Consider the following 24595-nt stretch of genomic DNA (forward strand, 5'->3'; position numbering starts at 1 on the left):
GAATCTCATTGATGCTAATGAACACTTTTATTTTCACTTCAAAAGGCGCTGCTGGATCAAGCAGCAAATTATTTTCCTCCAGGGTATTTAAATCTTGATTGTCCCCAACAAAATTAGAATCTTGAAGGTCCAATGAGCAGTATATAACTTTTGCCCTGTTGCAAGGGAAATGTGGAGGCTAACACTGATGAAACAAGGTGATTCTTTCCTTCTGCTGGCTATTTGACAGTTGTGACAATTTGCCTTCTGTCATGAATTCCTACTAGCAACTCAGCTGTTGGTATGGAGGGCAGGGTCAGCAGTAAAATCTTTCAGAGCTTCAAAAAAAAAATCCACAAGGTGTTTCTGTAAAGCATGCATTTCTGGCCTACTTGAATCCAGCTGTGTGACTTTCAGGTCAGGAAGAGGAATTATAATACAATCTTCACTAACTTTTGATTCTCCACAAAAGATCTTAACAAAATTGGATGAGTTTTATGTGAATATGTTAGCAGGGTGTAGAATAACTCTTTGCTTGCCTTCTTCTCACTGAACTGGTAGGTAGCCTTTCTAGTGTGAATAGACTTTTTTTTTTTTTTTCAGTGAAAGACTTACAAAAATATAATAAATGAATGGAAAGAGAAGCACAGGAAGTTCTGCATCTTTTCATTGATCTGTTATTTTTAGTAAATCACATGTAATCATAACACAAAATCCTTGAAATACGATGTAATGAAAATAATCAGAAATCAAGCTCAACCTGAAAATTAAAGGCATCAGCTTGCATAGTTCATGAAAGCATGCATCTATTTTAGATGGTCTGGTTAGCATAGTGCAATCTATTTAGCAATGTAGTTAGCATACCGCTGCATCTGGTGCAGTGCTGTGTTCCTTATTAATTTTCAATACATCTATTTGCCTGTTTTATTCTTCAGATCTTGTGGGCGCTGCCAGATGTGCTATGCCATTTCCTTGGATTGAAGTCAGTGTTTAATATCTACTTACTTGCCACTGCAACCCTTGCAACACCTGTGACTCCCCCAGGTAGGGGCATAGGAGGTTGATGTTAGGAGGGCAGTTCAACATCCAGTGTGAACACGTGTAGCAAAAAATAATTATAGCATACATTATATGTGATAGAAATGAGTTACTGCCTAATTATGTCTCCTGTATCCATTCAGATAAATTAACGTTTGTTGTGAGCCCTTGGGAAACCAGACGCACTTTAAAGTTGTAATGAGTGCTATCATTATTGCTTTTGACAGTCATTGAAGTATAATTATCTGATCATCTATTTAAGAAAAAAAATCAAAACTTGTTATATATGTGTTCTGAGCTGGCAAATTACAGAACACTCACCTTAGGAGCGCAACTACTCTGCTATTTTCTGTAGTGGCACTGCCATCTTCTGGAAAAAATGAAGTTGTGCTTCCAAATTTTTCACCTTGAGATGAAAAACTTTTCTAGAGCAAGAGGTTAAGTACAAAAGCCAACAACCCCTTAGATGCAGGGAGTTAAGAGTTGCTGAAATATTGGGTTTTAATGTTAGAAATGGCTGCATGGCTGTTTTCCACGGATTTTGCTGAGGAACAAAAACATATGTGATGTTTAGAGTATTGTTGGCTATTCCCATCAAAAGGAGGTGGTGAAACCAGCTGGGTGCTCCAATGGTCTGGTGTTTCTTCACAGAACATGAGTTCCCTAAACACATCATGAATTGCACACCAAGAAATGGTGCAGTATTACTTGCCTAGCAGTCAGTAACGCAGAAACAGCTACTTGTGGATTACGGGGTTTTAGCAGTAAAGAGGTTTGCATTGTAGTTTTCATCTGGAAGGAGATTGCATTGCAATTTTGTCTGCTTCCTTGGCCTTTCCTGAGCAACCCATGATAATTAGTGTTGACTGTCCCACCATTTTACTAAGAAAGGCTGCCGGAGGACCTCCCCAAGGCCAAGCACACCTCCCGTGTCTCTAGGCACTGCTTCAGCTCTGGTACTCTTTTTTTTTTTGTGCGTATGATAAATGCAAGAGATGCAGAGATGCCCAGTCCAGTCTGTTCACTCCTTGCTGTCCGCAGTATCAAACTGCTTTCTGAAATAATCCTGCGCATGGTAGGATTGTGGAAAATGGCACCCAGTCTCTTTGACTGTGGCAGAAGGAAAGTAAAAATCATGCACAAAGGCCCTTCTGGTCTTGTGAGGATTTTCCTTTTTACCAGAGACACTTAATTCCCACTGCACAATTTTTACGTTACACTTAACTGAAGCTTTTTTGTAGACCTGCTAAAAATTTTTGTAACTTCAGACTGTCTTTCCTTTTCAAAATCACGAAGCAGTCTCAGGATTCTGTTTTCTTTTTTTAAAAGTTCAGCAAAACCAGTTGACACTTGTACCAATATCTACAGGGTATTTTTTCCCAGTCTACAAGAACTCTTCTTCATTTTCAAGTTTTTTCTTACAAAACTCTTCCTGTGGTAATATCAGATATGTACATGCCAAGGTCAGTTACTTCGCAGTCTCTTCCTGCAACCTGTACGCCTGAAGGATAAGGAACATCTGTATCTCTGCAAGTAGATGAGGCAACAGACTTTTTTTTTTTTTTCCATCTTCTTCTGAACATATTTATTCCCTTCAGAAGCCAATGCTTTTCTCTCATGCTTAGGACAATGTTTGATATTAGTTTCCCAATAAGCCTGCCTGGATCAAAATCAGCAATGCAGAGTTCTTGCCCACGACAGATGGCAAAACCAAACTGTTTCTGTTTTTCTAAGTATTCACACAGGCTCTGCCAAGATTTCTTAGTCATGAGCTACTGCGAGAAACATAGCTTGAACCAACCTCGTAAATAGAGCCAGGAATTCCTACAAAAGTTCTAAAATTCACTTTCAGAGAACTCAGATTTTCCTAGCAAGCCATTATCCTCTCCTTTTTTCTGTATTCAGAAGACACTGGTGGCCCCACAGCAAAAACGCTAACTAGAAGGATCTTTAGCTCCGAAACTGTGACAGTTCATGCTGCTGACCATTACAACAGCTTCCTTTTCTCTCTCCAAAGCATTTCTGAAGTACTGCCAATCCTAGAAATGTGTTTTCTGTAATAGCAACAGAATCCAATCAAAGTCAAATTTCCGTGAGTCTCAGGTACAGGCTGCTTACCTATTAATTTACTTTTTTTGGCACTAAAAGTTTTCCCTGTTGAATGGATCAATGTTGCCTTCATGTTTAGTTCCAATTCGGGAGCTTTAAGCTTAGTGAAGGCTATCAGACAGTATTATTATTTCTTGAACCAATGCTCTATCTTGCACAAAGATAACACTTTGATAAAACAAAATTATGGCACATGGCATCTTTTTCAAAATTAAATTTGTTGATAGAGCAAACTTTTTTAAGAAGCTGAAAGCTTCAGTTCTAGACCACCACTAGTTTTCAAATCAAGCTAGAGGTTTTCCTGAATACTTTTGATACTGTTTTGAACTTTTTTTCACTCAATGCACTCTCAATACCTATCTCCAATTGAAATGTGTTTTTTTTTTCATTACTGCTAACTTCTCTCCAAATTAATGATTTTTCTTTAACGCATAAATTGCATTGAGTTGTCTTAGCAGCCTCTTTTCTATCACATATACATATATAGAGAGATTAATGCTGAAATACATTGCAGATGGTTATCCTTCTTTGTAAACAATGTTTAGTTCCTCAGTGAAATATCTGTCTTCAGTCATGAAGACACACCAGCCTGTGAGGGACACACTCTGCTGGCAAGCTGAGCCTACAAAACAGCTGATTGATTTTCTTAGAAGCTCTTTCTCTCTTTCCTGGCTTCCAGTAATGCTTTTTCCTGGAAGCAAAGACCCTGAAAGGTGTGGCAGCTTTATAATGGACCTGCTTGCAGATACAGCAGCCTGAAGTTGTGTTCTCCAACTTGTCTCCAACGGTGGTAGTTGTGCTCTGGTTAGTTCAGCCTGGTGGCTGGATCAAACCATATGTCAAGAGCTCGCGCTAATCAGGTGACAAAGTACCTCTGCTGGCAGTGCCATCTCTGCGACATCACCAGAAGGGTCAGACATGCTTGCTCTCAGGAATTACCTTTTCTGTTATTTTGCCAGATTGTCATTTGTTGAGCTTGTTGAGGAATTTCCATTTCCATTCCTTTCTCTATTTTTTGTTGTTTTTGTTTTTGATTGCTATTATTATTATTATTATCTCTTTTAACCCATCATTCAGTTGGTTTTCTGGATTTTCAGAGATCCAGAAAGCAAAACTTTGATTCTCAACTGGCTAATAATACTGGTATTATCTTTTCCACTTCCTGAGTAAATTAATATGCTCCATGTTGGTGGCATTCATCTAAGTCAGTATTCACGTCTAGAGGGTGCCCATCTATCTCTGGGCAAGGCACCCTGTGCACCCTTTATCATCAAGGGGAGAAAATATGGTATGATCCATCATGTCTGAAAGCAGATTTCTACCTATTATCAGATGAATTACACCTTAAAAGTACCTATTTCCCACAACACAACAAAAACGTGTCCCAGATGTAAACATCTATGTCACAGGTATCTGAAACTAGCAACATTAATCTACTTCTCCAGTCTTACATGACCCCTAGCTTTTCCATTGTTTTGTTCTCTTTGACTTCCCATTCAACAGCATGAGAAGACAATGCTTTTGAATTTACATGTACCCCAAGCATGCCGTGGGCCGTCCAGGTGCACCCACTGAAGACAGGGGAGCTCATTACATATGAGATTGTGCCTATGGCCACCTAAAGAAGCAGTTTTTGTGAGGTTGTCACTGTCTGCTATACTGCATCTTTCCTAAGGGAGGCTTTTAGTAGGCAGTATTATAAGTACTCCTTAAAATTAACTCTATCTGAGCCACAATGAAATCAAGACACAGAATGCAGAACTTTTATTTATAAGTAAAGTGAAAGTTTTGCCCGGCAATGGACAAAATTACCATCTAACGAGCTCTAAAGGTGGCAGGCATGTAGTAAAGAGGCCATGTTCTCTGGTTCCTACTGTACTAAATGCATCCTCTAGCTGAAAGAAAACAGTGATTATCAGAAAGTCAATTGTCATTCTGCCTCTTTAGAAAAATTCCCATTAAAGATAAAGCCAATTTTAATTAGATTAAGTATCCAATTACTGTAATTACATTTTTAAAAAATTCACATCATGAGGATGACCCTTTTTAAAAGGGTTACAAGAATAATTAGTGTATTCATATTAACCAAAATGTATTGGATAATATTTATACCCAGAAGGCAAAGTACATTACACATATTTCACCTTTGGGGAAAGCTTGCAAATGTTTTGGCAGTGGTATGAATATTTATAGGCAAGAGCGTGCTTTAGCAAGATTATATGAGAAAGCATTTATATGCTCACAAATTTTTACCCAAGGGTAAAGTATACATAAAATGTAGTGCAGAGATTATGGATATGCAAAGTACGATTTAAGCGGGGAATTTATATCAGTTTGTTTAATTAATTCGAGCAGAAGACTACTTCCTTTATATTTTTTGTGACAGGACGGCCCAAAGAATTCAAGTTTGAGCTTTCTTTCTGCTGATTAATGACAGCAAGAAGGATGCAGAGAAAGGGTCTTCCCTCTGTAAGGCGTCACCTGGACTACAGGTTAAGCCATCCCCTTTAACGTGTTCCTGATCACAAGGGTTGATGATTAAGGTGGAAGCCATTTCATCTGTCACCTTGTGAGACTATAAATGCATAAATGCCTCTAGTTTTAGCCACTCCTCATTTAAGGGCCACTTTTGAGCCACTCCTCATTTAGGGGCAAACCCTTCAGTTCTCGGCATGTGAAAGATTTGGAGGTATGCCGAAAGGGTTTGCTCATGCAACAAAGACAAGACACCACAGCCTTGCTCCTGGCTACCTGGGAAGCACCAATACTGCCACAGAAGGCACATAGGATGTGAGCCATTTTTCACCACTTAGAATCATAAAATCATTAAGGTTGGAAAAGACCTCCAAGAACATCTAGTCCAACCATCACCTACAGCCAATATCCCACTAGACTGTGTCCCTTAGCACCATGTCCAACCTTTCCTTAAGCACCCCCAGGGATGGTGATGCTACTACTTCCCTGGGCAACCAATTCCAATGCCTGACTACTCTTTCTGAGAAAAAAATTATCTTAATTTCCAACCTAAACCTCCCCTGGCGCAACTTGAGGCCATTCCCTCTAGTCCTATCACTAGTTATCTGTGAGAAGAGGCCAACCCCCAGCTCCCCACACCTTCCTTTCAGGTAGTTGTAGAGAGCAATAAGGCCTTCCCTTCCCCAGACTAAACAACCCCATTTCCCACAGCTGCTCCTCCTAGGACTTGTTCCAGGCCTATCACCAGCTTCGTAGCCCTTCTCTGGACATACTCCTTCTTGGAGTGAGGGGCCCAAAACTGAACACAGTACTCAAGGTGCAGCCTTGGCAGAGCAGAGTACAGGGGGACGATCACCTCCCTGGCCCTGCTGGCTACACTACTTCTTCTGCTACTACACTTCTTCTGTTTAAGTTTTTCCCAAGAGCTCCTTGCTCATCCACACAGGCCTCCTGCCCCCCTTGCTCAACTTCTTCCTCTGAGGGATGCACCGATCCTGAGCTTGGAGGAAGTGGTGCTTGAATATTAGCCAACTCTCCTGGTCCCCCTGAAGGCATGGCACTGACAGTGCACTGCAAAAGTCTACCAGCTACACTCTCGAGCCGTGCACAAAAATCTTCTCTTCAGACTAGTGAGTGCAACATACCATGAAGGTCTTCCCAGCAAACAGTGCAGGTGTAGCATAACTTAATTTTTGTTCGCTTCACAGTGAACCTGCAGATTTGGGAATTACCCGGGTATCAGAGTCTTCCTCAGAAAAAAGCTCCTAGGCTTTCTGTTGGTGTTTGGATTTACCTAAGATGGTAGCATTTGGACTTTACTACTACGATACTCTGCAATGAGAAGCAAGCACATAAACACCTTCCAAAGCTAGGTGAGAGAGGCAGTGACGGCACATATTTTGGCAAGGGCTAGATATATGAGGAGGCTTTTAAGTAATTTGTTAGTTTGATTAAGAAACTGGTTCCTAATTTACATTTATATCAAGGATTGTTCATTTTTACAGCAATTTATATGTGTCCACTCAAGAATGAGTTTAAAAAGGCTTAAAATGATTCATTCATCTTCTTTCACATTAATTTTCCCATGATAAGGAGAAACTGGGAGAGGTGGTAAGCATGGTATAACAAAGAGATAGTAGATAAGTGGAAGAATATCGGGGTAAAATAAATAAGGAGAAAATGAAATTCTTTTCTAATGCTCCTTTACAGAAATCCAAAATAAATCATTTTTAGGAGATTGTTATCAATACCTGCTGAATACCTATTATACTACCTAGAAAGTATTTTGCTATGTACGTGTTGTTTCTGAACACTGTAAAGTCTGTGTTTATATCAATTTGGAACTATAAATCAAACCACATATTTATTTATGTATGCAGACATCATTCTGTGAAAACATTACTTTCTATGTGATGGCAAACAAAACTCAAGGCAACCCAAACACCGCAAAGTCCGCTTCATAAGGCTGGCCTTTTTGAGGACTGTGTGAACAATCAGCGCCTTTGTATACTTGCATTCAGGTCAGAACACATTTATGGTATTTTACTTAAGCAGAAGGTAAAATTATCTAAAACATCCCCTTGATCTTCTTTGTGAGGTCCTGTTTTTATAGGTGTTTTTTTGTCTGTTTGTTTGTTTATTTTTGTATGAGTACAGTTTGACTCCACGGCAACCTAAATCAGAAGGATTTCACCTGCGACTTCCACAAAGGACAGGACCCATGCCCCAGTCTTTCACTGCAGGAACTCTATGTTTGGCTGGAGAAGAAAAATGGGCTTTATGAAGTCCTTTATTTTTTACTTTTTATTCCTCCTCCCCCCCCCACATATCTCTTGATGACTGAATACCTCACAAAGAGTCACTAATTTATGCTGTCTCTACATACAATCCCAGAATCAAATTTCTTGCTTTGCCTTTGAGATTCTGTTGGCTTCTTGAGGGGCCATGGACCGGCTGCCATACTGGCCTTAGAAAGCTGGTGATTACATGTGGAAAGTTAGTTTTCAAGCATTGTTTTCTCTATTATTCCTTGGTTTTGAATGGCATGGGGAAAACACTCGGAAACAGCTGTAAGTGTTTCCTTCTTCCAGTGACCTTCCTAGGAACAAGGCAGGGCAATCTACTTCATCCAGACCTCATCACCGAAGAAGCCTCAAAATATCATTGTTTTGAATCGACTGCCTTGACAACACTCACAGCATTTCTATGGTGAAATCACTTTTTGAGGCCTAAAAGACTACAGTGATGCTGCTGCTCTCTTAGTTATTCTCTGTCCTTTTTGTGCTTCCCAGGAGTTAAAATGGAAACAGAAGCGATCCACGAGTGCTTTGACAGGCCAGTTGTGTTCTTCCTGGTGGTAACCAGAGAACAATGACATATTTTTATCACAGATCAAGTGAATTATTTGTTTTTAGTGGATTCAACCACATTTCTGGTCAGGGTGAGGCTCCTTTTGATGCTCCTACCTGCTAACTTTGCCACGTTGGGCATCAAGAGCTGGTGGAAAGTTTAGGAGAGAGACATAATTGGACACCGAACTGATGGTACCCACAACTCTTATTTTCGGGAGCAGCAGTGAGGAGTGCCAGAAGTACTCCCGTGAGGAACCCGAGAGCTGGTGAACGACTGATGGGCGAAGGAACTGTGGAAGGAGACAGTCCAGCCAGGTTAATCCGATAATGGCTAGTGGGAACATGGCCAAGGGCTGCCACGTCCCTAGGGCTGAGGTATTCAATAAGAACAATTACTGGAATCGTCAGTCCAGTTCCAGCTGTCCAGACAGTGGATATCTTTTCTGTAGTAATTTAAGAGTCTGTGGTATTCTGCTGCTGTAGTAGTCTGCAGTGCTAGTCAAAGTAATTCTTTTCCCAGCTCAAGTCTAATTAGGGGGAACTCTTGTGTAAAGTGAGTTAAATTCGGTAGTCACAGCCCAGGCTCCATGGAAAATAGTCTAATTTAACTACAGTAATATACTGTAATATAAATATAATGGAAATACAAAACCATATAATTTAATTTGACATGACTGGCAGTTTTTTGCTAAAGTCGGTAAAAATGAATGAGTACAAACAATGAACTTCCGTCTTTGCTTTGATCTTTTATTTTTGGTACAGTGGGAAGGTGGTTTCAGGATGACTTTGTGCAGTAGCGACCTAAACAAATGCATTGACAATATGCAAATTCCAAGCTCTCTCCTGAAACTGTAATTTTTAAATTTCAGAAGATAGTTGTAGTACACTGAAGTAATTTAAAATACATTCTGGACTTTCCCACATCCATCCGTTGTGCTCCAAGGCAGACGATCCCATCTGGGGAACCCAAGCTGGTCAGGGCCTAGAAAAGCTTTTTCTGCTAAGTTTTTTTCCAACCCTACGAGCCCAACAGCCCTCACAACAGCAGCAGCCCTCCTGCAGGTGCAGGGGCACCCATTTACAGGCTGTTAGGGCAGGGGTCACCGCTCTGCTGGGACCTACACCTGCTCTGAGCTCGGTGAGACGCCACAGAGGGCTGCAGGCTCCTTCCTGCCTTCACTACCACCAGCACAGGCGCTACAAAAAAACCTTCGGGGGAGGAAAAAAAGGGCAGTGTAGATTTATTTTACGTATTTTATTTTTTTTTTTTCCGTGGTAAGTCTGTAGTGCTACAGTGCAGGGTGGACACTGTGACAGGCTCATGACGGCCCAGAGGACCCCCCGCAGCCCCGCCGCTCCCCTCAGGGGCTCGGTGGCTCCCCTCAGCTTCCCGCCCAGCGCACGCGCGCCGCCGGCGCCTGCGCGGCGCCCCGTGGCCGCGTCACGGCTCGGGGGCGGTGGGGCCGCCATGGCGCCCTCGGCGTGCGGGCGGGTGGCGGCCGTGTCCTGCCTGGTGCTCTGCGCCTCCCTGCTGCTGCCGCGGGCCTTCGTGTCGCGGGGCGGCGGGAGGACGGAGCCCGGGGCCGCGCCGCCCGAGGGTAAGAGCCCGCTGCGGGCCGCCGAGGAGAGGACGGGTCTCCCGGCGCTGCCGGGGCGCTGCGGGGCGGTCCCGCCGCCTGCTGGGGGAGCCGAGCGGGGCTGCGCCGCCCCGGGCCCCGCGCAGCTCGGCAGGCGCTCGGTGGTTTGTGCCTCTCACCTTCCCCCGGGTGCGCTCGGCCCTTTGCTTTCACAGAATGTGATTTTCGGTGTTGCAGATCGCGTTTTGTTTCCCCCCTGTAAGTGGGCTGCCAGAGTTAGAGAAAACGTACGTTTTCATGCCGCATTTTCTTTGTCGTGACACGTCACTTTTTGTTTGAAAGCTTCATTGTTTTGTTGTTTTCTGTATGGAGTGATGCTGGCATTTCATAAGAAATAAAAGTTCATTTAAATCATCCTCATTGTTTAGTTTCCTAACCCAGTATCCCAAACATGGTTTCCATGCGCCATACTCATGCAGTCAACGTGCTACATGCTGCCCCCCGACAGGTCCTGGTCTTGCAGTCCTTCGAGCCTCGTCCTTGCTGCCTGTCCTCCTGCTCTGCATGGCCTGAGTTCTGGAGGCGTCAGGTATTCAAAATCTTCTGAAAAAGAAGTGAGCAAAGAACTACCAGCAGTTTAAAAAGTACTTCTAATCTTAGCCGTCATAAATAGATGTCACGCGTTTTGTAAAACTATTACGTCGGTAGTTTACAAAGAACCTTACAGATGATAGCACTAGATTTGCAGTCAGTTTGCATTGTTACGAAGAATAAAGTGGGGTCGCTCTTACAGGGAAAGTACATGAGTGGTCAGACAGCTCCTTTGCCCAGCTGGGAATTGTGCAGTGCACGCTTTAGCTGCTTGCGGGTGTCCTTACTTGAAGAAAATTGAGATGGTCCTATTTTGGGTAGTTTGCATGCTTTCCTTCTTAACCTCCACCTGCAAAAATTAATGAAAATGTTCAAAACTTTTGACTCTGGCCATTAAAAACAGCTGTGTGGTGATACAAAGTAAGGATTCCAAAATTATCATTCTTCCTGACCTTTTTTGAGTAGGTTTCTAAAGTTGTGGTTTCTAGGAACATAGCTAGAGCAATTTTGTAAATGTCAGTGAAAGAGGAGGAATGCACGATGTTTGTCCAGCTCATTCTAATGTTACACTGCCAGATTCAGAAGTATTTATTTATAAAAAAGATTCAGAACAGAAAAATACAAATGACTACATGTGGAAAATAAATCTAAAATATGGGTCTAGTCATAGTTTTTAATAGAAATAGAGAGTGATCTCAACAATGAACTGAATGTGAATTTGTAGTGTTATAAAAAGGACAAATTATTTGGGAAATTAGAAGATGTTAAAGAAAAACAGCAGTGTGACAGTGTCTTGAAAAAAAATAAATTAACTGTCAAGAAAACATTTCTTTAGAGATTATTCTAAACTATCATACCAAACACGTAGGCTATACAAGAATATCTAGAGGGCAGATACTTCTAGTTTAGAGAAGATAATTAAGATGGTGGAGTCCGTGTGTCTTTCCATCTGTTCCCACTTCTAGCCTGAGAACCCTTTACCCAAGTCATCTCTTTTGACAGAAGGAAAATAAAAGTTTTATGAAAATAGGCTGCTGAGAAGGGCGAAAGGTTCTTTTTTTTTTTTTTTTTTTTGTAGCCCAAGAAATGAGGCTTCAGTTTGAACACCTTGCCATTGCTGGTTGCCAGAGAGGGAGATCTCACATGTCCTGCTTAGCATGAGCTTTGCTTAGAGCCTGTGTTTTTAAATAAAGTCCAGCAGAGCACAGGAGAAAAATGTACAAAACTCTTGAGTTTTGGTTTTCATAGCAGCTTTTTCAATTTGAATTCCCATGACAGTCTGAAAAAGAGGTTGCTTTTTCATTCACTCTGATGAAAATTCTATCCAAAAAAAAATTTAAATGGCACCTGGGCATCCCACACACAGGAATCAAAGTACGGTTTGACACTGTACTGTTGCAGAAGAGTTGAGACAACGTTTGGGAGGAGAGCACCACGGCGGTGCCTTTCAAAGCCGAATGGACATTTCGGGGAGCTGCTTGTATGCAGCAGCCTTCCTCTTCCCACAGAACTGCACACGTGCTGCTGGAGCACTCGCTGTCAGGGCTAGGGAGCAGCTTGTGCAGCACAGAAGCACCTGACACGTGCCCGTCTGTGGTCACACGAAAGTGTCGCTTGATTTTTTCAATGAAGGGTGTGCCACTCTCTCCATTTGGGAGTGGTTTGTTCCTTCCCTGGAAGTGCAGAATCTGGACAAACATCTCCTACCAGTGTGTTAGGGTATTAGTGTTGTGTTTTTTTTTTTTTAATAGCACCAGTTAGGCTGTTTATTGGACGGTGGCATCCGCATCTCTGCACATTTCCATTTATAGACCATGTATTCAACAGCTGTTCTGCACATATGACTTGCCTGTGCTATCAATTTCCTCTACTGTTCGCATGGGTTCAACAGGGAAGGTTTAGCACCAGAACCCATGAAACTCCACTTTAACATTATTTGGATAACGAAATGACTAGTGTGTGTCCCCTTGGCCTGATTATTTTTAGTTGAATTGAATCTTTTAAAGCAGAAATGAGGCCTCATGAAAAATGAGAAAACTGATCCCTTTAAATACAGTTTCACCTTTGTCAGTTATTTTCTGTGCTCTTTCCTTTCTTTTTAATTGATAAAGAATGGTTGCACGAATGTAAAATGCTTTACAAAGGCTTACATGACATTCCTACTGTAGCAATGGGACTTTCTTGTAAATAAGATGCTCTTATTTCCATCACAGGCCTTGAATAATTCACTAAATTAAAATGCTCAATAACAGCTTCCTCAAAGTTAAGTCTGAGCTAGCCTGAGAGCATTTTTGGTCGGAGGGGCATACCTGCTCAGTTTCATTAAAGCCTACAGCAGTCAAAAAATCGATGTCATCACCTACAAGAAAAATGTTTTAATAGCAGGCCTTCACAAGTTATTGATATAACTTCCTAATATGTTTACTGTAATTTTCTGTGCTTGGGAATTTAGCTATGATGGTGTTTCCTAGCAAGAGCAAATGTTAATTTTATCTAATTTTCTGTTGTCTTGCTTCCAATAAAGGTACCTGCAGCCGGGTGCTTCCAGAGGTTAAGCTAGTTATTTTCTGTGTGGTTCCAAATCTGGTTTCTGTTTTCCTGGCAGGGGCGGCCGCTCGGCAGCCAGCCTGGGGCAGCGTGGCCGAGGGCTCACTTCTGTCCCCTTATGGTGCAGGGGACTGTGGGTGCACGCCCCAGCTGGGCAGGGAGGTGGAGAGCAGGATGTCGAGTACACAGGGCAGTAACAGTGAATTTCGGAGAAAAATTGGTGAACTGGTGGCAGCGAGAAGATACAATAACTGTGTGAGCTTTAGTGACATTCTGCCGCCTTTGTGTTGAATGAAGCAGTCCGTAGCACCATGTCTGGCTCTTTGCATCTGTTTACGCTCACTCTTTTTTTTTTTTTTTAATTCCCTCTGTGTCTCTCAAGGCTAGACATCCTTTTTGCCTCTAAAATGTTGAAAACAGCATGATGCACGCTGTATTACATCTCCTCTCTGGTATTGCTTTACCCAACAGTTTTTGGGGGCCACTGCCTTTCTTCATCTTATATTACTAGGTAAAATCAGATCTATGCTAATTTTTACATCAATAGCTGAAAATCTGTACTGGGCTAGCACTGCAGTCATGTATCAGTACTCCACCTGGGTTCATGCATTAACATATCTTTGCATCATAGTGAAAAAAAAAAAGGCCGTTGTGGTGATTTTTTTGAGCAGAGAACCAGAAGTAAGAATGTTGGTTTTCACCCTGCTAGGGGTGGTGATTCGTAGTGTCTTTGGACAGGTATATATACTTGGTAAACTCTGTGCTTTGTTAATTGCCCTGCCAGCTTTTTCTCTTCCTAAAATCAACAGAGTAATTGTGCTTACCTAACTCCTAGCACTGCACATAGTAAATGACTGAGGATTGACTCTACAGACTTAGTACTTACGGTCCAGCGGGTTACCTTTTTCATCAGTGGTGGTGTATTTAAAATTAGAGAAGAGAGATCAGCTGTACCTGCTCCAGTTTTAGGCTGCATGTAAAAGGGTGAAAATTATTAGAAGAAAAATAATTGCTTTTTGTGTGTGTGTGTGTTGTTTTTTTTTAAGGGAAGCTTGGTCACTTTCCACCAAGGATGCATTACCAAGCGACCCCCGACAGCCGAGCTACTCCTCATTTTCCAAGGTCTCACCTTGCTGAAGCAGTTGCCAAAGCCAAGGCTGGTGGAGGTGGTGGTGGAAGCACTGGTGGAACTGGGAGAGGTCTTGTGGGGCAAATTATCCCTATATATGGATTTGGCATCTTCTTATATATCTTGTACATTTTATTTAAGGTAAGACCAACATATATTGAAAAGTCAAGGATATATCAACTAAAAAAAAAGAAATGTTAGTCCCATTTCCGTACCAGATTTCATCTCAGCTTTGCTCCAAAAAATGTTTAAGCTGGACCTTTGACTGATACTTGAAAGATTGGTGTATCCTGTGTTTTTTGCCATTTAAATACTGTAACTGAGTGCAGCAAAGGGTTGCTGTGATCCTGCATTGGTCTCTGAGCTGTGACAATTTTAAAGGATTTATTTTTCCTGCTGGAAAATCCATATGTCTTTTCTTATGTTAGATTGATTTTGAATATACACATAGTATTCTTTTATATCATGTATTATTACACATTATTTATACTGCATATGTCATGAATTTTATTATGCATTTAAAGTGGGAGAGATGGAGTACCATTATTGGATACCTTCTGGAAAAAAAGCACCATGTTGGTGGAGAGGGGGAGTTTGTAAGGTTGTAGTGACCACTGGAACCAGCAAGGAGCTGGCTGAGGAATGAAAGTACAGCCCAAGTCCCGCTCAAATATTTCACGTATATTTTGAACTTCTCGTAGCTTTTTGTGGCACAGATGTGGCATACATGTAGGTGATTACAGACAGCTACTGTGGAAGGAAGGAGAAAGGGACAAGCTCTTGCAGATTTATTTATTTTTTCCCATTTGAGCTGGGGCTTAAGGCAGACTGACCAATGTCCAAATAGCTGAGCCTGCTCTGGAGAGGGAGTCCCAGGCCAACTCAAGGAAACATGGTAAATTGGGTAAACTGATCAAATAGAGAGAAAAGGAAAGAAATAGAGAGCCTGCAGCTTCTATGTAGAGCCAGCAGTATAGAGCCATCTTTCCTGCAAGTACAAAGTTGGTAAGGAATAGATGGCAGAAAACACTGCAAGAGAGACAAGTGGGGTCACATATAATTCCTTCAGAACCTTTCACTTTCTTTCAGAATTATTTCAGAATAATAATTTCTTCCTTCCTATACACAGAATAATTACAAGATCAGGCCATTTGTTGTATCAGATAAATGTTCTAAAATTAAGTTATTATTAGTAAGTTATACTTTCATTATGCTTCAATATAAAATTCCAGGTAACCTCAGGTAACATATTCCAAGTATCTTTTAGGAGTTTTCAGATGGGAAGCTTCTAGGCATCATTCATGGTTGTCTGTTTTTGCTGCTGGGGACATTATTCTGTGATTAGTTCCTAGCGTAATTTTAGCCTTCTGTCCTTTTCTTTACTCTTTTGCCTTTGGGCCTTACGTATTGCTATTGCTGTAACTCATACAGGGGTCAACTTTTTTCACTTAACAGCTGGCTTCCAAGGGAAAACCTACAGCTGGAGAACGGAAATGCCCTACTGCTGCACCCGGAAACATGAAGAGGAAAATCAGTAAGTACTATTTCTAAGTTGCATCTGAGTAGCTGTTCACTGTAGAGTCACAGTCTCACTGGGTTCTTCAAGTTCTGGACACATTGTAAAGCTGCTGTTCCACTATGTTAGGAGCAAGCCAGGACTCTGTGCTGGAACGAGCAAGTGTTAAAGTGAATTACTGCACCATTACTTTCTAATCTTATTTTGCTAATGAGAATATACAATAGTAGCCTTGGAAGCAATGTGTTTTCATGAGGTTCACTGAATTAACTGCACCTATTTGCTGAAAAGTGAATATAACTAATGATTAACAAATGGCAAATAGGATGTCCATCTGTAATTATTCTATAATCTGTAATATTCTAGTAATAGTACATAAAGATATTGTTAAAAGCTAGCTTCATTATTTTTTTTAAATTTACAAATTCTTAGTCATCAGCAGGCTCGTCCCCATTTTTTTTAATTCTGTTTGCAATGTTCAAAGTTTTGATGACCACAATGTAAAGAAAGCAGACAGTTTTCTGAAATGTTACTATGATTTTAGCTAAACATCATTGAGTTAAGAGATTCATCTATTTGTAGACATTTATTAGATAAATTAATAAACTTACTTTTAAAGATTGTATTAGTTACCGTATCAGTATTTAAATGTGTTGTGTTTAGCTGGCTAAATTGTAATAGGAAAGAAAAGCACTTCAGGTTTTATAGAAAGTGCTAGCAGTAAGGTAATGCTCTTAACATAGCCGTAATTATATTGACATTAATGTGTGTATTAGCAATACCTAACACACTCAGTACTATGGATTATATTTTCAGTGTACTGAAATTGTATTTTCAGTGTACTTGTACTGCATTGTGCTTGGCAATTTTGTGCAATTAGAAACAACAATTGTAATTTTTTCTCTAATGCTTGGTAAGAGAAACTAACTGTGCAGTAGGTTAAACATTTACCACCATTATAGCTCAAAGAACTAGTGATAAAAATGGTTCTGCCTTTTTCTAGAGCTCTTCATTTGTATTCCAAAAGCATTCGCTGCAGTCAGCAGCAGAGCAGGGGACCCATCGCTAGACTAGGAACCTGAAGACAGTCACTGCTTAGTTACTTGGACAGAGTAATTTCCTTTCTCTTTGCCAAGTCCCCTTCACCTATTTTTAAAGTCTTTGGAATACAAAATAATAACCGCATTCTTCGCAGAACAAAGATCTTTGCACAATCAGGATGTTTGTGGATGGTTTTCTCCATTGCTACTATGTCAGAGTTTCACTGTGTCTTTGTGCTGCTTAAATAGGTGTGTCTGTAGCATCTGAATAGTTAACTAACCCAGCATTTGTTTTGCAGTCAGTAACAATGGCATCTCAGCTACAGGATTTTCAGCATAAGCTACGCATGCCAAAAAGGAGCTCAAGCTCAAGGATTTTTGTTGAAGTCCATGCTGTTGCATCTTTACGGTTAACCCTTTTGACTAGATTAAAGCCAGTATGGGTGTTCCTGCACATATGCATGCGTGCACACTATTGTACTATGGACACATTTTTAGAAAAAGGTGTAACCACAGAAAAATAGTGCTTTGCTCTCCATAGTCATATGGCTAGTTGATATGCATCCCAATAAGCCTGACCAACCATTAGCCCTCACTGCCTACCCTGGCAAACCTGTGCAGGGTCAGATGCCACCAAGCCCATGAACGTTACTCTATTTGACAAAGATGTGATTTCTTAAAACTTTAGACTCATTAAAAAATGCTCAATTGACCTCTGTTCCCAAAGACTTAACAGTTAATTCCACAAGAACTATTGATTTTGCACCACATAGTTGACCTACCTTTGGTTGCCTTAGAAAATACATATATATATATATAAAGCATATTCTGATACCTAACTTCAGTCTCTGGGGCATTACAGTGGCTCACGCACTCTGCTTATTGGGAGATTGCTCAGGAGCCTTTAAAGGAAGGTGCTTTCTGTGTCCCGTTACCATTGGCAATGCTCTTCACTATTATACCAGGAAAAGTAGGTAGAACTCATTAAGCTGTGTGTTTTGATTTCCTTACAGCCAGTTTGGTTTGATAAAGCCTACACTACCTGTAATTAAGGGACAGGAATACATTTTAAAAGCTCCCACTGACAGATCTTGGGACTTTCTTTGTTTCACAGCTGACTATGAGCTCACCCAGCTCCAGGAAAAACTGAGAGAGACCGAAGAAGCTATGGAAAAATTAATCAACAGAGTAGGCCCTAACTGTGACAGGTATGTTTCAAAATACAGCATATTAAGGTACAATTCTTCTCTGACTTAAAATTGAACTTTCGTACATTGACTATATTAAAATAGCATTATTATTTCTACTTCAAACTGTAGAAATTTGATTTTAAGCATCATGCATTTTTGTTCAGCAGTCTCTCTTTTCAGGGCCTATATTTATAATAAATCATTCTTTCCAACTTCACTTTCTTTAAGCAGAAGAGCAACCATCTCTCTCCTCCCACTTTTGAATATTGCATTATTTGGAAAATAATGACAGCTATGTCTAAACTGAAAATAAGATGTCTGTATTTGAAGTGCAAAAAACAACCTGTTTTATCTGGCCAGTGTAATTTTCTGAATGATTCCCAAGAGAGCCATTTGTTTTAGGGTATTTCCCAGTGCAATGGATTACTATTTTTTTTTTATAAATAGAAGTGATGTGATAATCTACATAAATGTCTGTTAATATCTCCATAAAATATTTGTTTAAGGTCAGAATTGTGTAATAACCTGATTTCATAACCAGTAAATCCATGCATTTGCTTAGAAATATAGAAGAGTTGTAAAATCGGGATTTAAACATTTGTTTATTCATGTTTGCCATATATCTGAGATCAGTAGTCAACATTATAAAGAAACACTGATAGCAAATTTATGTTTTTTGTAAGAAGTGTAATAGCACACCAACAGGACAATGCATAACTGTAATGTTTGAAAAATTAAGTGCCAGGAATATCAGGGCAAAGTCTGCAAGCAAAAAAGATATCTGTTTAAGTTTTAATGCGCGTTAACGCATGTTATTTGGATTAGTCAATGCCTCTATTTTAAACCATTCTGTAGAAACAATTCTGTGCTGAACTTGTATGTTATATTCATTTTGCTTCAAAAAATGTCCTCTGTGAGCACGTAGTTTTGTCCACTTTGCACCATGAGCTCTGTTGTGGCTGTAGTAGTTTCAGCAAGGCGAGGTGCCAAACTTGCCTGGTTTAAGCAACGTTCCAGTGGGAGAACCCCTAAACCAGCTAGTGAAACAGACGGGCACTACTTTCATTATCCTTACTCATCTCTGTTTTGAAGAGCTAATGCAGTGCTTTATGCTTACCTTTAAGCTGCCAGAAGTAGGCTTATGTTCTGCCCAGATATAGGGGCATATATCTCAGTATAGGGTATTTTTTACTGATAAAATGGGTTTAGGGCCTGATCTAGTATTTGTTCCTCTCAGTGCAATTGGCTGAGAGCCTTTATTTAGTAGAGCTTCCCTTCTTTGTTCACCCAAACTATTTATATATGTGGATCTAGAGAACTCAGGGAAAATCAGAAACTGAATCTAATAGTGAATTTTGTGTATAGCCTCTCTTTAAAAGAGGGGGGAAAGCACCTCTAAATGGAGCAAATAGCTGTTTTTCAAATACACCCAAGCTTTGAAGCTTTTGAGAGAGAAAGATCATATTCTGTGGGATGCAATTTTGGGTGCAATTTTAAAATGCAATATAGTGCATTTTAATAATGATTATTTTAAGATCATGAAGAAAGAAAAAAACAAAAAACCACAAAACAGTTGACATGTCTGAGATACCACCTTAGATTATGGATATTCACTAGAGTCATAAGAGCTCTGTAGGAAATATCCTGTTTCAGTGTAAGAATAAGAGAACTTTACTATACCTGCTAGTGAGTACTTTGGGATTCAATGTAAGCACTGACACTATGAAAACAGCTTTGTTGGCGATACAAACACAAAGGGCAAAAATGATGGCCTTTTCTTAAGCTCTAAATGTTTTGCACCTGTCCTGTTAGTTTTTATGAGTACATTATATCCTGGTAAATCTCCTGTATGCAGGCAGCCAGATGTCTTATACATTGCCAGCATCCTACAGTTCCTGAAGACTTTAAATGAAGTAGAAATATTGCATGGGCTTTGGTTTTTCCCTATCTACATGGAAATTCTTCTTTTAAGCAAGATATCTGGAGCTGGAATGGAGCTATGACATACTCACAGAGACCTTGTGTTGCAGTAAGAAAGTAGTGCTTTCTGATGGGAATATCCAGCCCATTAAGAATTCCTGTATGAAATGCCACTTTTATGCAGCTGCATTGATTGATCCTATTATTTGAGCTAGCATCTCTCTGCATTGTGCTAAACAGACAGATCTATCTGTCTTTATACAGGTGATATATATTCAAATTACATACACTTCTGTCTAGAAAAGGAGGATTAGTTTGGCAGTTCTATTACAGCTTCTGTCAAAGGCAGCTAGCTGATGAAACCATTTCTTTTCATGTGCCAATTAATTCACATCTCAAATTCTTCATCTGCATAACCCAGGCTTTTGGAAAGATGCCATCTCACACCTTTGCTTGTTCTGCGCAATAAACTGCCACACAACTTGATGGGACTCAGTGCAGCCTCCATATAGAGTTGGGACTGCATCAGCTTCACAAACTGGTAGGCAAAGCCCCCTCAGGGGAAGCACGGAGAAGTGGCAAGAACAAGATTTCTGGTATTTCAGACGTGCTCTCCGTCAAACAGTTCATGTCTGGATAGCTGCTAGTGATACAAGAGGGCTGGCTCCCGAGCCACATTCTGTTAACAGACAAGGGTGTGTGTAACTGCACAAAAGTCAGCCCATGGTCCACACTTGGATCACCACTACACAAACCAGCAGCATGATGCTAAAGTCTTTGACTTTAAACCAGTATGGCACTACTGCCTTCAGTGGAGTAACTATTGTGCATGTCATCATCATTCCTGTATATGTAGAGTAGCATGAATACCTGTTAAGGTGCTGCTCTATTCTAATAAGAGGAAAAACTGAATATGGATGCTGCAAGTTTTCAAGTTTATGAGAGTTTTGGCACCTGACACAAGGTTTACATAGAAATTTATACCTAAATCCAAAATCATTTATCAATTTCCACGTCCACCTCCCCATCTCACCCCTAAGATTCACTAAGCAGCTGTCTACTCTAGATAAAATAATCTTGGAGATTATCTGGTGTGAAGATCATCAGAAATCTGTCTGACCTTACATACCACCTACAGTTAAACATTTTGTGTGTGCCAAGAGCCAACCTCTCTGAACAACTAGGGGCTATACACACAGATATAGGGCATATAAAACACAGCAGGATTCAGAAGAGAGCCAGAGTAATTTTTCAGTTCTGTGACGGGCTTGAGTTAGTACTTACAGAGAGATCAAACACCCTCTCAAGAACAACGTGAAACACAAGATGAAACAAGCAAAACAGTCAGAACCATTTTCTCCCCAAAGTACAGCCAGTGATCTTTCTTACTCTAACCTCCTGAGGGCTTGGTAGAGCTCAGGCCTACTACCCTCTAAATACTTTCTTGCCTGTAAGATTTTCTTGATTTTTTTTTCCAGAGAAAATAGGATGTAATAACTACATAATCTTATCTGTTGGAATCATTTTGTTATAACAGTAATTGTATTACCTGAGCAGTAGTAATCATTTTGGAATCATTTTGTTATGACTAGTAGTAATCATTAGAATCATCAGTGTAAAACCAGTCAAAATTATACTTTGCTTTTAATCTGATAAAAACCTCCCTCTGATTCTAAAGGGCAAGTTAAAGCTAAATCTAACACCCTCTTAGCATTTTTAAACCTTCTGCTCCTCCAAACCAGGCATTATTGTTGAATCTGTTTGATATAACAATGTCATATAATAATAACTATATATATATATTATAATATATATATTATAAAATAATAATAACAATATAAGAATGTCTTGCCAATTGGCTTATTTCTCAATGAGGCCTTGCAAATATAATACCTTTAATGGTCATAATTAGGGCAGCATTAGACTCTTCAGACTAATGTTTGTGTAAGCCATTTTGATTAGGCCCATGTTCTACAATTTTATTTAAAATGTTGCTTAGGTTCTGATTTACATTTTCTTACAATGCTTCAAACAGGGCACAGTTCTCTAATTCTCACTTAAAGACCAGGAATTTCTGTAACGTCTTCTGTATCATAACTCTTGCTTGTGTATCACCTTCATCTGGCTCTTGTGCTGGCTGCACCTGCCTTCCTTGATCTGGTTAAGTTTCTAGATAAATGGATAAACCTTTATAATGAGTTGAAGTGCAGACCACAGGCAGATGTTGAACAGTGATCATGCTGTATCCATATTTCTTCAGACTGTGCTACTCAGAGGGCCCAAATGGTTGGGTCTGAACTTAGCAGTCTGCAGTAATCATAGAATCATAGAATGGTTTGGGTTGGAAGGGACCTTAAAGGGAAGGGACCATCCAATTCCAACTCCCCTGCCATGGGCAGGGACACCTCCCACTAGGTCAGGTTGCCCAAAGCCCCATCCAGCCTGGCCTTGAACACCTCCAGGGATGGGGCATCCACAGCTTCTCTGGGCAGCCTGTTCCAGGGCCTCATCACCCTCTGAGTAAAGAATTTCTTCCAAGTAGCCAATCTAAATCTACCCTCTTTTAGTTAAAAACCATTCTGCCTTGTCCTACCACTGCACTCCCTGATAAAGTGTCAGGGAGTCCCAGCTTCCCTGTGGGCCCCCTTTAAGCACTGGCAGGCCGCTGTAAGGTGCCCCCAGGGCCTTATCTTCACCAGGCTGAATAATAGTGGTCTGAATTCTGTTGTCTAATGTTTTCTGCCAGGACCCAAAACGTTACAACAGACCAGGAAAAAAGGTTACTTCAGCAACTCCGAGAAATTACTAGAGTTATGAAAGAAGGCAAATTCATAGATGGCATCTCTCCTGAGAAAGAAGCTGAAGAAGCTTCTTACATGGAGGACTGGGAAGGTAAGCAAGAGCCTTTCTAACCGCTACCCTGATGAGAAAAACTGAGCAAGGATTACTTTATATCCAAAATCCTTTCAAAATTTAACTTCATTCTTCCTATTCAGAAAGTGCTTCTCAGAACTTTGCAAGAGGTGGTTTGTTTTCCCAACCACAATAGAAAAAAGGAAAAAAAGAAAGAAAGAAAGAAAGATTCTGAGTCAGCCAGCATTTTCTTTAGTGTAAAGACTACACTGTCTGCTGCCAAAAGTGGCATATGAATATTCACATATGCTTCATCTGCTGCTGGGTCTTGGCTGCTGTGGGTTTATCTTTCCCTTTATTTGCAGGGCTAGATTTCACAGAAAATCCTAAAACCCTTGGAAATTTGAATCAATATGTTTTGGATAACTTACAATTTTTACTTTTGATTTGTTTGCTCCAGTATTGTAAAAGTCACCTCCAGGAAGCCTGTCTTTTAAAGATTCCTTATTATAATGTCCTTTCTGTTCCTTACTGTTTACTTGTCACATAAATGTGTTTTCAAGACATCCTAGTTGAGCTGTTTGCGTTCCGAATTCTAAATGCATCTTTATGCAGACTTAATTCCTTGCTCCTTAGGAAGCTTTCAAAAATGATTCAAAGTATAAAGCATAAACAGCTGCCTCGAGCACTGTTTTCTTAAATCAAGTTCATGATCCACTTCATAAAATGAAATGCACAAAGGCATTGACTCATATCTGGTTTCCAACTTTATAAATAATATGCCATTTTTTGCAAAAGTCTTAAAAATCTGTAGACAGGAACAACAACAAAAAAGAATATATTTGAAGATCTAAGACACAATTGTCACCTATTAGCTCCCACAGCTTTCAGCAAAGCTCAGATAGTCATTCCTGAAAAACTGGGTTGAAATCCTAGCTCCCTAAAAGTCAGTGGAGTTTTGTCATCATCTTCCAAGAAGTCACGTTTTGCACATTCTTGCCATGCAATTAAATAGATGCTACTTATACTGTCAGTGCTAAAAACAATTGTTCTAATGCTTCTGCATCCGTCACTGAAATCAGTACTATTTTAAAATTCTGTTAACATTTCAAACCACATGTCACTTTATTCCTAAGGTTACCCAGAAGAGACCTATCCCATCTATGATAATTCCAATTGCTTCAAGCGCAAACGGGAAACAATCCTGGTAGATTATCCTGATCTCAGCCAGCCCTCTGCAGAAGAACTGGCCGAAAGAATGGAGGGCATGGAAGATGAGGATTACCTGTGCAATGAAACCCTACTCTCTGGCCTCACCATGGGAAGGGACAGCCATGATTTAATGCAGAAAAAGGATGAGGGAACAGGCATTAGTGAAGAGGAGAGGGACCATCATCACAGCCAAAGCATTGAGGAGTGTTGTTACTGCTACGAGGAGGAGGAGGATCCTGCTGTTATAGCGGAGAACGCTGTATTCCACTCAGAGAGCTGCAGTGAAGCAGAAGAGCCAGCCTCAGAGGACCTGTTCATGGAGTCTGACAACGAAAATGCAGCACTGAAAAAACAAAAAGCTAGTGATTCAGATGAAACAGGCATGCTGAGAAAGCGCAACACAAAAGGACATGAGTAATAGTGACAATATGTGAATGTCATCTAGGTGGTGACAGTAAAGGTCATAAACTGTCAATTTGTGTGATTTTTGCTTCTGAAGAAGAAAATTCTTTATTCATCTCCGTGTACGAATTCCATTCCCACAGTAACAATCACATCATCCACCCG

At 40.4% G+C, this 24595-nt stretch overlaps 2 protein-coding genes across 3 annotated transcripts in view; one reads left to right on the forward strand and one right to left on the reverse strand.

Annotated features, from left to right (window-relative positions):
* The first annotated feature begins 9886 nt into the window (after window positions 1-9886).
* Window positions 9887-24566, forward strand: RIC3 (RIC3 acetylcholine receptor chaperone). 2 transcript variants are annotated; one of them, XM_035550413.2, is made up of 6 exons: window positions 9887-10051; window positions 14215-14438; window positions 15753-15831; window positions 17968-18061; window positions 22710-22855; window positions 23953-24566. In XM_035550413.2, the coding sequence occupies exons 1-6, from the start codon at window positions 9922-9924 to the stop codon at window positions 24444-24446; spliced, it is 1167 nt and encodes a 388-aa protein (XP_035406306.1). In that variant the 5' UTR covers window positions 9887-9921; the 3' UTR covers window positions 24447-24566. The 2 variants fall into 2 exon arrangements, with proteins under 2 accessions (XP_035406306.1, XP_035406307.1); XM_035550414.2 differs by lacking the exon at window positions 9887-10051 and adding an exon at window positions 10538-10619.
* The window catches only part of TUB (TUB bipartite transcription factor), a 135343-nt gene continuing 121354 nt past the window's right edge, over window positions 10607-24595 (reverse strand). The window contains exon 13 of the mRNA XM_050710873.1: window positions 10607-10970. Coding sequence (XP_050566830.1) covers window positions 10960-10970 — 11 coding nt within the window. The 3' untranslated portion in view covers window positions 10607-10959. The remainder of the gene's footprint in view (window positions 10971-24595) is intronic.

The sequence above is a fragment of the Cygnus atratus genome, chromosome 5 (genome assembly GCF_013377495.2).
Source record: "Cygnus atratus isolate AKBS03 ecotype Queensland, Australia chromosome 5, CAtr_DNAZoo_HiC_assembly, whole genome shotgun sequence".
Taxonomy (NCBI): Eukaryota; Metazoa; Chordata; class Aves; order Anseriformes; family Anatidae; genus Cygnus; species Cygnus atratus.

Excerpts from the sequence above, each read along its gene's own strand:
- RIC3 (XM_035550413.2), top strand. The coding sequence starts at position 9,922 with ATGGCGCCCTCGGCGTGCGGGCGGGTGGCGGCCGTGTCCTGCCTGGTG. Across the intron at positions 15,832-17,967 it reads AAACATGAAGAGGAAAATCA|CTGACTATGAGCTCACCCAG; the intron begins GTAAGTACTATT and ends TTTGTTTCACAG. Across the intron at positions 18,062-22,709 it reads GTAGGCCCTAACTGTGACAG|GACCCAAAACGTTACAACAG; the intron begins GTATGTTTCAAA and ends GTTTTCTGCCAG.